Below are 13,661 nucleotides of genomic sequence, written 5' to 3' on the forward strand. Positions count from 1 at the left end.
GAACGCGGGGGATTTCTGGGAGGAGGAATTCCGGGGGAAGTGGGACTGGGGGGGTTGGGGTCACTAGGATGAGGAAAAACGGGAATTCCGGGGGGGGAAGGCTGGGAAAAGTCTCCGAAATCACAGAAATTCAAGAAGAAAAATGTAAATAAATCCCAAAAAAATCCCCAAAAAAATCCCCAAAATCCCCAGCAGTTCCCCCCAATCCCATCAATCCCCCTCGATCCCATCGATCCCCTCGATCCCATCAATCCCATCATCAATACTCTCAATCCCCTCATCGATCCCATCGATCCCATCAATTCCATCAATCCCATCGATCCCCCCCATTGATCCCCACATCGATCCCATCAATTCCATCAATCCCCATCATCAATCCCCTCATCGATTCCATCGATCCCATCATCGATCCCCTCACCGATCCCCCCCATCAATCCCATATCGATCCCATCATCGATCCCCTCATCAATCCCATCGATCCTCCCATCGATCCCATCATCAATCCCATCATCAATCCCCCATCGATCCCATCCTCAATCCCCTCACCGATCCCATCAATCCCCCCATCAATCCCATATCGATCCCCCCATAGATCCCATCATCGATCCCCCATCGATCCCATCATCGATCCCATATCGATTCCATCGATCCCCTCATCCACCCCCCCATCAATCCCATATCGATACCATCATCGATCCCATCATCGATCCCATCGATCCCATCGATGCCATCATCGATCCCCCATCATCGATCCCCCATCAATCCCATCACGGATCCCCCCACGGATCCCTCATCGATCCCATCAATCCCCTCTTCGATCCCCCATCGATCCCATCACGGATCCCATCACGGATGCCCCATCACGGATCCCCCATCGATCCCATCATCGATCCCCCCATCGATCCTCCCGTCGATTTCCCCATCAATCCCATCACGGATCCCCCATCCCGGATCCCCCCTCCCCGGATCCCCGGGGTCCCCGGGGCTCACCGCGGGGGCCGGGGCTGGAACACGAGGTCGAGCAGGGCCAGCCCCAGCTGCGCCTCCAGCGCCGGCTCCGGGCGCAGCCGCAGCCGCGCCTGCGGCAGCCCCGGGCCCAGCAGCAGCAGCAGCTCCTGCAGCGCCTGCAGCGCCTGCGGGCACGGAGCGCGCGCGTCGGCATCGCGCCGCGGCGCTCCGTGGGGGGATTCTTTGCTCGGTTCGGGTTTTCCGGGAATTTCCTGGGGACCCCGGGTGCCTCCGGAATGTTGCGGAGCCCCCAAATCCAGGGAATGCGCCACACCCACCCCAAAATTCCCCCAACGCCCCCAGAATGCTCGGGAAGGTTCCAGACCCTTCCCAGGAACCCCAAAATCCCCCCCAGAATGTTCCAGAATCCCAAAATCTCCCCCGGAATGTTCCAGAACCCCCAAATCTTCCCTGGAATGTTCCGGAACCCCAAAATCCTCACTGGAATGTTCCAGAACCCCAAAGTCCCCCCTGGAATGTTCCAGAACCCCCAAATCTTCCCTGGAATGTTCCGGAACCCCAAAATCCTACCCTGAATGTTCCAGAACCCCAAAATCCCCCCCGGAATGTTCCAGAATCCCGGAATACTCCAGCCCCCAAACCTCCCCAGAACGTTCCAAATCCACCCTGGGAACCCCCAAAAACCCCTGGAACGTTCCGGAATCCCCAGAAACCCCTGGAATGTTCCAGAATCCCCAAAACCCCTGGAACGTTTCAGAATCCCCAAAAACCCCTGGAACGTTCCGGAATCCCCAAAAACCCCTGGAACGCTCCGGAATCCCCCAAACCCCTGGAACGTTCCGGAACCCCCCAAAATCCCCTCTGGAATGTTCCGGAAGGTTCCGGACCGTCTCCCTGAGGTCGGGCTCGGGCTCCGAGAGGCAGCTCTGGCACAGGGACAGCAGCAGGGCGGCCCGGGAGCGCAGGGCCTGCAGGTCCCCCTGGAAAAACGGGAATTCCGGGAATTCCAGGAGGAGATTTGGGAATTTGGGGTGAAAATTTGGGGATGTGAGGGATTTAGGGTGGGATTTGGGGTTTTATTGGGATTTTTTTTGGGATTTGGGAGCACAGGGACAGCAGCAGGGCGGCCCGGGAGTGCGGGGCCTGCAGGTCCCCCTGGAAAAACGGGAATTCCGGGAGGAGATTCGGGAATTTGGGGCAGAAATTTGGGGATGTGAGGGTTTGGGGTTAGGAATGGGGGATTTGGGGAGGGGATTTGGGGATTTGGGGTGAGAAATTTGGGATTTTGGGTGGGAATTTTGGGATTTGGGGCGGGGATTTTGGGATTTGGGGCGGGATTTTAGGAATTCAGGGTGGGATTGAGGGAATTTCAGGGAATTCTGGGGGGATTCCAGGGGGATTTTGGGGGAGGATGATGAGGATTTGGGAATTTGGGGTTTTGGGGGATTTTGTGGGAATTCTCACCGGGGAGGCTTCGGAGTCGACAACTCGGGAGAGCTCCCAGAAAAAGTGGAAGAAGAGGCACGAGATGGCCGGAACCATCACCTGCGGGGCCCAAAAGGGACAAAACCGGCCAAAAATGGCCCCAAAATGTCCAAAAACGGCCCCCAAATGTCCAAAGATGGCCAAAAATGGGACCAAAATGTCCAAAAATGGGACCCCAATGTCCAAAAATGGCCCCAAATGTCCAAAAATGGCCCCAAAATGTCCAAAAATGGGACCCAAATGTCCAAAAATGGGACCCCAATGTCCAAAAATGGCCCCAAAATGTCCAAAAATGGGACTCAGATGTCCAAAAATGGGACCCCAATGTCCAAAAATGGGACCCAAATGTCCAAAAATGGGACCCCAATGTCCAAAAATGGGACCCAAATGTCCAAAAATGGGACCCAGATGTCCAAAAAATGGCCCCAAAATGTCCAAAAATGGGACCCAAATGCACAAAAACGTCACCACAATGTCCAAAAATGCACAAAAAACGTCACCACAATGTCCAAAAACGGCAAAAATGGCCCCGAATGTGACCAAAGTGGCCAAAAACGGCCCCGAATGGTCCAAAATGTCACCAGAACGGCCCCAGGCGCTGCCAGGTGTCCCCAAGGTGTCCCCAGGTGTCACCAAGTGTCCCTGGGATGTCCCGAAGTGTCCCCAGGTGTGATCCCAGGAGTGTCCCAGGTGTGTCCCCAGGTGTGTCCCCAGGTGTGTCCCAGGTGTGTCCCCAGGTGTGTCCCCAGGTGTGTCCCCCCAGGTGTCCCCTGGCGTCCCCAGGTGTACCAGGTGTGTCCCAGGTGTCCCCCCAGATGTCCCACATGTGTCCCCAAGTGTCCCCAGGTGTCCCCCCAGCTGTCCCCAGGTGTCCCCCCAGCTGTCCCCAGGTGTGTCCCCAGGTGTCCTCAGGTGTCTCAGGTGTGTCCCCAGATGTGTCCCCAGGTGTGTCCCCAGCTGTCCCCCCAGGTGTGTCCCCCAAGGTGTCCCCAGGTGTGTCTCAGGTGTGTCCCCCAGCTGTCCCCAGGTGTCCCCCCAGGTGTCCTCAGGTGTCTCAGGTGTGTCCCCAGGTGTGTCCCCCCAGGTGTCCCCAGGTGTCCCCAGGTGTCCCCCCAGGTGTCCCCACCTGCGCTGGCACGTTGCCGGTGTCCAGGCCGTGGCGCAGGAGCTGCGAGAGCGGCACGAAGAGACCCCAGGGGGTGAGGTCGTGGTCACTGCGGGGACAGCGGGGACATCAGCGGGGACTGGGGACATCAGCGGGGATTGGGGACACTGGGGACAGTGGGGACATCAGCGGGGTTTGGGGACAACAACGGGGGATTGGGGACACTGGGGGGGGTTGGGGACACTTGGGGGATATTGGGGACATCAGCGGGGATTGGGGACATCAGCGGGGATTGGGGACAACAAGGGGGGATTTGGGGACATCAGCGGGGATTGGGGATATCAGCGGGGATTGGGGACAACAACGGGGGATTGGGGACACTGGGGGGGATTGGGGACAGTGGGGGGGATTGGGGACATCAGCGGGGATTGGGGACATCAAGGGGGGGATTGGGGACACTTGGGGGATATTGGGGACATCAAGGGGGGATTTGGGACATCAAGGGGGGATTGGGGACACTTGGGGGACATTGGGGACATCAGCGGGGTTTGGGGACATCAGCGGGGATTGGGGACATCAAGGAGGGATTTGGGGACATCAAGGGGGGATTGGGGACACTGGGGGGGGATTGGGGACATCAGCGGGGATTGGGGACACTGGGGGGGATTGGGGACATCAAGGGGGGATTGGGGACAACAAGGGGGGATTTGGGGACACTGGGGGAGTTTGGGGACAACAAGGGGGGATTTGGGGACACTGGGGGGACATTGGGGACATCAGTGGGGATTGGGGACATCAAGGGGGGATTAGGGACACTTGGGGGACATTGGGGACATCAGCGGGGATTGGGGACACTGGGGGGACATTGGGGACATCAAGGGGGGATTGGGGACATCAAGGGGGGATTGGGGACATCAGCGGGGATTGGGGACACTGGGGACAGCGGGGACATCAGCGGGGGATTTGGGGACAACAACGGGGGATTGGGGACATCAAGGGGGGATCTGGGGACACTGGGGGGGGATTGGGGACATCAAGGGGGGATTTGGGGACAGTGGGGACACTTGGGGGGGATTGGGGACATCAAGGGGGGATCTGAGGACACTTGGGGGACATTGGGGACATCAAGGGGGGATTGGGGACACTTGGGGGGGGATTGGGGACACTGGGGGGATCTGGGACAGAGGGGGGATCTGGGGACACTGGGGGGACATTGGGGACATCAAGGGGGGATCTGGGGACATCAAGGGGGGATTTGGGGACAGCGGGGACACTGGGGGGGATTTGGGGACACTTGGGGGGGATTTGGGGATAGCAGAGACATTGATGGGGACGTTGGGGGGATCTGGGGGATTGGGGACATTTGGGGACATTGAGGGATTGGGGGACAGTTGGGGACATTGGGGGACATTGGAAGATTTGGAACATTGAGGGTTTGGGGGATTTGGGGACATTTGGGGACATTGAGGGTTTGGGGGATTTGGGGACATTTGGGGACATTGGGAGACATTGGAAGATTTGGAACATTGAGGGATTTGGGGGATTGGGGACATTTGGGGACATTGACGGTTTGGGGGATTTGGGGACATTTGGGGACACTGCAGGCAGTGAGGGGGTTGGGGACACTTGGGGACATTTGGGGACATTGAGGGTTTGGGGGATTTGGGGACATTTAGGGACATTGAGGGATTTGGGGACATTTGGGGACATTGAGGGATTTGGGGGTTGGGGACATTTGGAGCCACCCCCTGCCCTTGTGCCCAGTGTCCCCAGATGTCCCCAATGACCCCAGATGTCCCCAAATGTCCCCCGGTGTCCCCAGGTGTCCCCAGGTGTCCCCGCTGTCACCTGAACAGGACCGAGAGCCTCCTCAGGGTGGCCGCCAGCCCATAAACGTCCTCCTCGTCTGGGGACACGGCCTGGGGGGACAAACGTCACCAAAACGTCCCAGAATGCCCCAAAACGCCCCCAAATGTCCCCAAATGTCCCGAAATGTCACCAAATCCCCCCAGAACGTCCCCAGAACGTCCCCAAACCCCCCCAGAATGTCCCCAAAGCCCCCAGGTGTGCCCAGGTGTGCCCACCTGGAGCATCTCGCTGACCTGCAGCTGGCACCTGTCCCCCAGGCTGACCCCAAATGTCCCCAAATGTCCCCAAATGTCCCCAAAGCCCCCAGGTGTGCCCAGGTGTGCCCAGGTGTGCCCACCTGGAGCATCTCGCTGACCTGCAGCTGGCACCTGTCCCCCAATGTCCCCAAAGCCCCCAGGTGTGCCCAGGTGTGCCCAGGTGTGCCCAGGTGTGCCCAGGTGTGCCCACCTGGAGCATCTCGCTGACCTGCAGCTGGCACCTGTCCCCCAGGCTGTCCCCAATGTCCCCAGGTGCCCCCAGGTGTGCCCAGGTGTGCCCAGGTGTGCCCACCTGGAGCATCTCGCTGACCTGCAGCTGGCACCTGTCCCCCAGGCTGTCCCCAATGTCCCCAGGTGCCCCCAGGTGTGCCCAGGTGTGCCCAGGTGTGCCCACCTGGAGCATCTCGCTGACCTGCAGCTGGCACCTGTCCCCCAGGCTGTCCCCAATGTCCCCAAAGCCCCCAGGTGTCCCCAGGTGTGCCCAGGTGTGCCCAGGTGTGCCCACCTGGAGCATCTTGCTGACCTGCAGCTGGCACCTGTCCCCCAGGCTGTCCCCAATGTCCCCAGGTGTGCCCAGGTGTGCCCAGGTGTGCCCAGGTGTGCCCACCTGGAGCATCTCGCTGACCTGCAGCTGGCACCTGTCCCCCAGGCTGTCCCCCAGGCGGCTCCGGGCGATGTCCCCGAGGCCGTGCAGCGGCAGCTCCGGCTCGCAGAGCGCCCGGAGCGCGCGCGACGCGGCCGACAGCGCCGGGAAGGGCTGGGAGTGCTTCCCGAAAACCTCCAGGATGCGCCCCAGAACCTGCTCCAGGCACTGGGAACGGGACTGGGATGGACTGGGAGCACTGGGAATGGGAACTGGGAGCACTGGGAACGGGACTGGGATGGACTGGGAGCACTGGGAGCACTGGGAGCACTGGGAATGGGAACTGGGAGGGACTGGGAGCACTGGGAATGGGACTGGGATGGACTGGGAGCACTGGGAATGGGAACTGGGATGGACTGGGAGCACTGGGAACGGGACTGGGATGGACTGGGAGCACTGGGAATGGGAACTGGGAGGGACTGGGAGCACTGGGATGGACTGGGAGCACTGGAAATGGAAACTGGGAGGGACTGGGAGCACTGGGAATGGGAACTGGGATGGACCGGGATGGACTGGGAGCACTGGGATGGACTGGGAATGGGAACTGGGATGGACCGGGATGGACTGGGAGCACTGGGATGGACTGGGATGGACTGGGATGGACTGGGAATGGGACTGGGATGGACTGGGAGGGACTGGGATGGACTGGGAATGGGACTGGGATGGACTGGGATGAACTGGGATGGACTGGGAGCACTGGGAGGGACTGGGATGGACCGGGACTGGGACCGGGAGGCCCTGGGGGTGGCCACTGGTCCGTACTGGTCCGTACTGGTCCGTACTGGTCCGTACTGGCCCCACCTTCTCCGTGCGCGCCGTGCGGGACGAGCCCAGCTCCAGGTGCTGCAGCAGCTCCAGCAGCGCCGCCACCGCCTCGGGCTCGGCGGAGAACTGGGCCGGAAAACGGGAATTTGGGAAAAACCGGAATTGGGGCAAGGGGGGGGGGGGGGGGGGGTGGGAAAGTTGGGGAAAATCCGGAGTTTGAAGGGGGGAAATGGGAATTTCCCACGGGAAAAAGGGAACGCGAGGAGGAAAATGGCAATTTTAGGGAGGAAAAGGAATTTTAGGGGGAAAAAAGAAGAATTTCAGGGAAAAGAAATACATTTCAGGGAAAACCAAAAGATTCAAGAGAGATTTCTTGGGATTAGAATAGGAAAAATGAGAATTTAAGGAAAAAACCCAGGGATGTGAGGAAAACCAGGAATTTTAGGGGGAAAAAAAACAGGAATTTTGCAGGAAAAATGGCAATTTCAGGGGAAAACAGCCAGGAATTCTGAGGGAAAACCAAGAAAAAAATCGGCTCCAATCCCCCCCAGTTCCTAAAAACCCCGAAAATCCCAACTCCCGACGTTCCCGACGCCGGGACTCCCAGAATTCCGGGAATTCCGGCCGTTCCTCACCTTCTCCAGCAGCTGGGGCAGCACCGGGATCAGGCTCCGGCTGAGCCGCGCCCGCTCCTCGCGCTGCTCCCGCGGAGATGCCTGCGGCAGCGGGAACGGGGCTGGAATTCCCCAATTCCCAAAATTCCAGGGGTCCTGAACCCCAAACACCCGGGATTCCCGAAATTCCAGGGGTCCTGAACCCCAAACACCCGGGATTCCCAAAATTCCAGGGGACCTGAACCCCAAACCCTGGGATTCCCAAAATTCCAGGGGTCCTGAACCCCAAACCCTGGGATTCCCAAAATTCCAGGGGTCCTGAACCCCAAACTCCCGGGATTCCCAAAATTCCAGGGGACCTGAACCCCAAAAACCCGGGATTCCCAAAATTCCAGGGGACCTGAACCCCAAACCCCAGGGATTCCTGAAATTCCAGGGGTCCTGAACCCCAAACTCCCGGGATTCCCGAAATTCCAGGGGACCTGAACCCCAAAAACCCGGGATTCCCGAAATTCCAGGGGTCCTGAACCCCAAAAACCTGGGATTCCCAAAATTCCAGGAGTTTCTGAAGCCCAAAAACCCTGGAATTCCCAAAATTCCCGGAGGTCCTGACCTCCCAAAAAGCCCAGAATTCCCAAAATTCCCCCGATTCCAGGAACTCCCTGGCCCCTAAAACCCCCAGAATTCCCAAAAATTCCCCAATTCCAGGGGCTCCTGAACCCCCAAAATCCCCAGAATTTCCCCAATCCCCCACCCCAAAGTTCCTGGAATTCCTGACTCCCAAATTCCCCAAAATCCCTGGAATTTTCCCCGGAATTCCCAAAATCCCCAGAATTTTTCCCTGGAATTCTCCCCGGAATTCCCAGAATTTCCCCTGGAACTTTCCCCTGGAATTTCCCCTGAAATCCCCGGAATTTTCCCCGGAATTCCCAAAAATTCCCCGAGAATTCCCGTTTTTCTTCACCTTCCGGGCCGGGCCGCGCCCCACCGGGGGCTGTCCCTGGCAGAGCCGGAGCGCGCTGGAGCTCAGGATCTGCACCAGGGCCTGCTCCTCCTGGAACGGCAGCGCTGGAAACCAGTAAAAACCAGTAAAAACCAGTATGGACCGGTACGGACCAGTATAAACCAGTATAAACCAGTATACACCGGTATAAACCAGTAAAAACCAGTATAGACCAGTATAGACCAGTGAGCGCTGGAGCTCAGGATCTGCACCAGGGCCTGCTCCTCCTGAAATGGCAGCCCTAGAAACCAGTATAAACCAGTATGGACCGGTACGGACCAGTATAAACCAGTATAAACCAGTATACACCGGTATAAACCAGTATAAACCAGTATAGACCAGTATAAACCAGTGAGCGCTGGAGCTCAGGATCTACACCAGGGCCTGCTCCTCCTGGAACGGCAGCGCTGGAAACCAGTAAAAACCAGTATAAACCAGTATGGACCGGTACGGACCAGTATGGACCAGTATAAACCAGTATAGACCAGTATAAACCAGTATAAACCAGTGAGCGCTGGAGCTCAGGATCTGCACCAGGGCCTGCTCCTCCTGGAACGGCAGCGCTGGAAACCAGTGCAGACCAGTATGGACCAGTACAGACCAGTATAAACCAGTGCAGACCAGTATAAACCAATGCAGACCAGTAAAAACCAGTATGGACCAGTACAGACCAATAAAAACCAGCATAGACCAGTACAGACCAGTATGGACCCGTCCCAGTCCGTCCCAGTCCCATTCCCAGTTTGTCCCAGTATGTCCCAGTTTGTCCCAGTCCCTCCCAGTCCATCCCAGTCCGTCCCAGTCCATTCCCAGTTTGTCCCAGTCCCATTCCCAGTTTGTCCCAGTCCATCCCAGTCCATCCCAGTCCCATTCCCAGTCCGTCCCAGTCCCATTCCCAGTCCGTCCCAGTCCATTCCCAGTCCGTCCCAGTCCATCCCAGTCCCATTCCCAATTTATCCCAGTCCGTCCCAGTCTGTCCCAGTCCCATTCCCAGTTTATCCCAGTCCCATTCCCAGTCTCTCCCAGTCCCATTCCCAGTTTATCCCAGTCCGTCCCAGTCCATCCCAGTCCGCCCCAGTCCCGTTCCCAGTTTATCCCAGTCCATCCCAGTCCGTCCCAGTCTGTCCCAGTCCCATTCCCAGTCCGTCCCAGTCCGTCCCAGTCCCATTCCCAGTTTATCCCAGTCCGTCCCAGTCCGTCCCAGTCCCATTCCCAGTTTATCCCAGTCTGTCCCAGTCCCATTCCCAGTTTATCCCAGTCCGTCCCAGTCCGTCCCAGTCCCATTCCCAGTCCGTCCCAGTCCGTCCCAGTCCCATTCCCAGTTTATCCCAGTCCGTCCCAGTCCGTCCCAGTCCCATTCCCAGTTTATCCCAGTCTGTCCCAGTCCCATTCCCAGTTTATCCCAGTCCGTCCCAGTCCGTCCCAGTCCCATTCCCAGTTTATCCCAGTCTGTCCCAGTCCCATTCCCAGTTTATCCCAGTCTGTCCCAGTCCCATTCCCAGTTTATCCCAGTCCGTCCCAGTCCGTCCCAGTCCCATTCCCAGTTTATCCCAGTTTGTCCCAGTCCCATTCCCAGTCCGTCCCAGTTTATCCCAGTCCGTCCCAGTCCGTCCCAGTCCCATTCCCAGTTTATCCCAGTCCGTCCCAGTCCGTCCCAGTCCCGTACCGGTCCCGCTCTGCAGCAGCAGCGCCGTGGCCGCGTCCCAGTCGCGCAGGCGGCTCCCGGCGCAGTCCCACAGGGAATCCACCAGGTACGCGGCGTGCTCGTGCAGCTGGGGGGGGTTGGGATCGAATCCCGGCGTTCCCAAAAAAATTCCCAAAAAATTCCATCCAAATTCGCCCAGAATTCCCTCAAAAACCCCAAAATTTCCCTCAAAAACCCCAAAAATCCCATCAGACACCCCCAAAATCCCATCAGACACCCCCAGGGACGCGGCGTGTTTGCGCAGCTGAGGGAATTTGGGAAAATTTGGGATCAAATCCCAAAAAGTCACGGAATTGCCAAAAATCCCTGGAATTTGGGCGGAATTCCCAAAAAATTACGTAAAAAAACCCCAAGAATTCCTCCCAAAATCCCCAAATTCCCTTCAAACCCCACAATGTTCCCAAAATCCCCCAGAATCGCCAAATTTCCTCAAAAACCCGAAATTTCCTCTGAAAATCCCCCAAATCCCCAAAATTCCCCCCAAAATGCCCGGATATTCCCCCAAATTTCCCCCCGAAACCCCAAATTCCCCCCAAAATCCCTAAATTTTCCCCCAAATTTTCCCCGAAATCCCCGGATTTCCCCCACATTTCCCCCAAATGCCCGGATTCGGCCCCGATTTCCCCGATTTCCCCCAAATCCTGGATTTTCCCCAGATTTCCCCGGATTTGGCCCCGATCTCCCCGGATTTGGCCCCGATTTCCCCGGATTTGGCCCCGATCTCCCCGGATTTCCCAGATTTCCCCCAAATCCCCGGATTTGGCCCCAATCTCCCCGGATTTCCCCGGATTTGGCCCCGATTTCCCCGGATTTGGCCCCGATTTCCCTGGATTTCCCCGATTTCCCCGGATTTGGCCCCGACTCCCCGGAATTCCCCGATCTCCCCGGATTTCCTCGATTTCCCCGGATTTGGCCCCAATCTCCCCCGATTTCCCCGGATTTGGCCCCAATTTCCCCGGATTTGGCCCCGATCTCCCCGGAATTCCCCGTATTTCCCCGGATTTGGCCCCAATTTCCCCGGATTTGGCCCCGATCTCCCTGGATTTCCCTGATTTGGCCCCGATTTCCCTGGATTTGGCCCCGATTTCCCCGGATTTGGCCCCAATCTCCCCGAATTTCCCCGGATTTGGCCCCGATCTCCCGGATTTCCCCGGATTTCCCTGGATTTCCCCGGATTTGGCCCCGATTTCCCCGGATTTGGCCCCGATCTCCCCTGATTTCCCCGGATTTGGCCCCAATCTCCCCCGATTTCCCCGGATTTCCCCGATTTCCCCGGATTTGGCCCCAATCTCCCCGGATTTGGCCCCGATCTCCCTGGAATTCCCCGGATTTCCCCGGATTTGGCCCCAATTTCCCCGGATTTGGCCCCGATCTCCCACCTGCGCCTGCAGGAAGAAGCCGGCCAGGCGCCGCAGGAAGCTCCGGTTGTCGTCGGCGCCGTCCCCGAAGCGGCCGGGATCCAGGAGCCTGGAAACGGGGAGAAAAACGGGGAGAACGGGAAAAACCGGGGAAAACGGGGGGAAACGGGTGGAAAACGGGGAAAAATGGGAGGAAAATGGGGAAAAACGGGGAGAAAATGGGAAAAATGGGGAGAAAATGGGAAAAATGGGGAGAAAATGGGAAAAACGGAAAACTGAGGGAAAAAGGAAAAAAATTGGGAAAAACGGGGGAGAAATGGAGGAAAACGTGGAGTAATGGGAAAAATGGGAAAATTTGGGAAAACGGAGAGAAAACGGCCAAAATAGGGGAAAATTACACAGAAAAGGGAGAAAGACGTGGAAAATGGGATTGGGATGGGGAAAAACTGGGGAAAATGGGGAAAATAGGGAAAAGTGAGGCAAAACCGGGGAAAATGGGAAGAGAATGGCGTAAAACTGGGAAAGTGGGATTGGGATGGAGAAAAACGGGAGGAAATTGGGGGGAAATGGGGGAAAATGGAGAAAAATGGGATTTGGGGTGAGGAAAATCGGGGGGAATTGGGGGAAAATCAGATTGGATAGAGGGAAAAACGGGGAAAATGGGAAAAAAGGAAAAAAAAACGGGACGGGAGAGAGGAAAACCGGGAAAATGGAAAAAAAAAGGAACTAAACGGGGATGGGAGGGAGAAAACTCGGGAAAAACAAGAGCCCCCTCCGCCCTTTCCCAAGGGATTGGGAAGGGCCGGGATGAGAAATCCTGGGATGAGAAAATCTGGGATGAGGAAATCCTGGGATGGGAAATCCCAGCTGTTGGGAGGGCCCCGGAGCCGATTCCCAGAAAATTCCCCCGGGACCGGGAGGGGGATGGGACTCCGAGGATTGGGGCTGGAATTCCCAGAGTCTGGGGCTGGAATTCCCAGGGATTGTGGGGCTGGAATTCCCAGAGATTGGGGCTGGAAATCCCAGGGGTTGGGGCTGGAATTCCCAGAGACTGGGGCTGGAATTCCCAGGGGTTGGGACTGGAATTCCCAGGGATTGTGGGGCTGGAATTCCCAGAGTTTGGGGCTGGAATTCCCAGAGATTGGGGCTGGAATTCCCAGAGTCTGGGGCTGGAATTCCCAGGGGTTGGGGCTGGAATTCCCAGGGATTGTGGGGCTGGAATTCCCAGGGGTTGGGGCTGGAATTCCCAGAGTCTGGGGCTGGAATTCCCAGGGATTGTGGGGCTGGAATTCCCAGAGTTTGGGGCTGGAATTCCCAGGGTTTGGGGCTGGAATTCCCAGAGTTTGGGGCTGGAATTCCCAGGGGTTGGGGCTGGAATTCCCGGAGTTTGGGAAGGAATTTTGGGATTTTGGGCAGGAATTCCGGGATTTTGGGCAGGAGTTCCAGGATTTTGGGCAGGAATTCCCAGAGTTTGGGGCGGGAATTCCGGGATTTTGGGCAGGAATTCCGGGATTTGGGGTGGGAATTCCAGGATTTGGGGCGGGAATTCCGGGATCTGGGGCGGGAATTCCGGGATTTTCACCTCTGGAACAGGAAGCTGCCGGCAGCCGTGGCCAGGGCGCGGCTGGAGACGAAAACCACGGGGAAGATGCTCTGGCAATCCTCGGGGGACAGAGCCTCCTCCAGGTTCCTGGAAATCAGGCCGGGAATGCCGGGAACGCCGGGAATGCCGGGCTCCTGAGTCCCCAGTTCCCACTTTTCCCGCTCCAAAACTCCCAAAAAATCCGGGATTCTGGGCACTCCCAGACGCCAACTCCTGCTCCCTGCTCCCAAATTCCCGATTTTCCCCCATTCCCAACCCCTCTTCCCCCAAATTCCCAGGGATTCC

The 13,661-nt window shown here is 57.7% G+C and overlaps 2 protein-coding genes across 2 annotated transcripts in view; both read right to left on the bottom strand.

The window, feature by feature from the left end:
• The window catches only part of LOC137465714 (mediator of RNA polymerase II transcription subunit 11-like), an 89,882-nt gene that overhangs the window by 26,482 nt on the left and 49,739 nt on the right, over positions 1 to 13,661 (bottom strand). The window lies entirely within an intron of this gene.
• Positions 1 to 13,661, bottom strand: part of LOC137465729 (cohesin subunit SA-3-like) — a gene marked incomplete at its 3' end in the record, with an annotated part of 31,781 nt that overhangs the window by 3,721 nt on the left and 14,399 nt on the right. The window contains exons 13-24 of the mRNA XM_068177772.1: positions 13,356 to 13,463; positions 11,795 to 11,882; positions 10,377 to 10,482; positions 8,672 to 8,775; positions 7,729 to 7,809; positions 7,130 to 7,219; positions 6,293 to 6,496; positions 5,408 to 5,478; positions 3,581 to 3,668; positions 2,434 to 2,514; positions 1,857 to 1,949; positions 991 to 1,220 (exon numbers count right to left, since the gene is read on the bottom strand). Coding sequence (XP_068033873.1) covers positions 991 to 1,220; positions 1,857 to 1,949; positions 2,434 to 2,514; positions 3,581 to 3,668; positions 5,408 to 5,478; positions 6,293 to 6,496; positions 7,130 to 7,219; positions 7,729 to 7,809; positions 8,672 to 8,775; positions 10,377 to 10,482; positions 11,795 to 11,882; positions 13,356 to 13,463 — 1,344 coding nt within the window. The remainder of the gene's footprint in view (positions 1 to 990; positions 1,221 to 1,856; positions 1,950 to 2,433; positions 2,515 to 3,580; positions 3,669 to 5,407; positions 5,479 to 6,292; positions 6,497 to 7,129; positions 7,220 to 7,728; positions 7,810 to 8,671; positions 8,776 to 10,376; positions 10,483 to 11,794; positions 11,883 to 13,355; positions 13,464 to 13,661) is intronic.

Source organism: Anomalospiza imberbis, unplaced genomic scaffold, assembly GCF_031753505.1.
Source record: "Anomalospiza imberbis isolate Cuckoo-Finch-1a 21T00152 unplaced genomic scaffold, ASM3175350v1 scaffold_105, whole genome shotgun sequence".
Lineage (NCBI taxonomy): Eukaryota > Metazoa > Chordata > Aves > Passeriformes > Viduidae > Anomalospiza > Anomalospiza imberbis.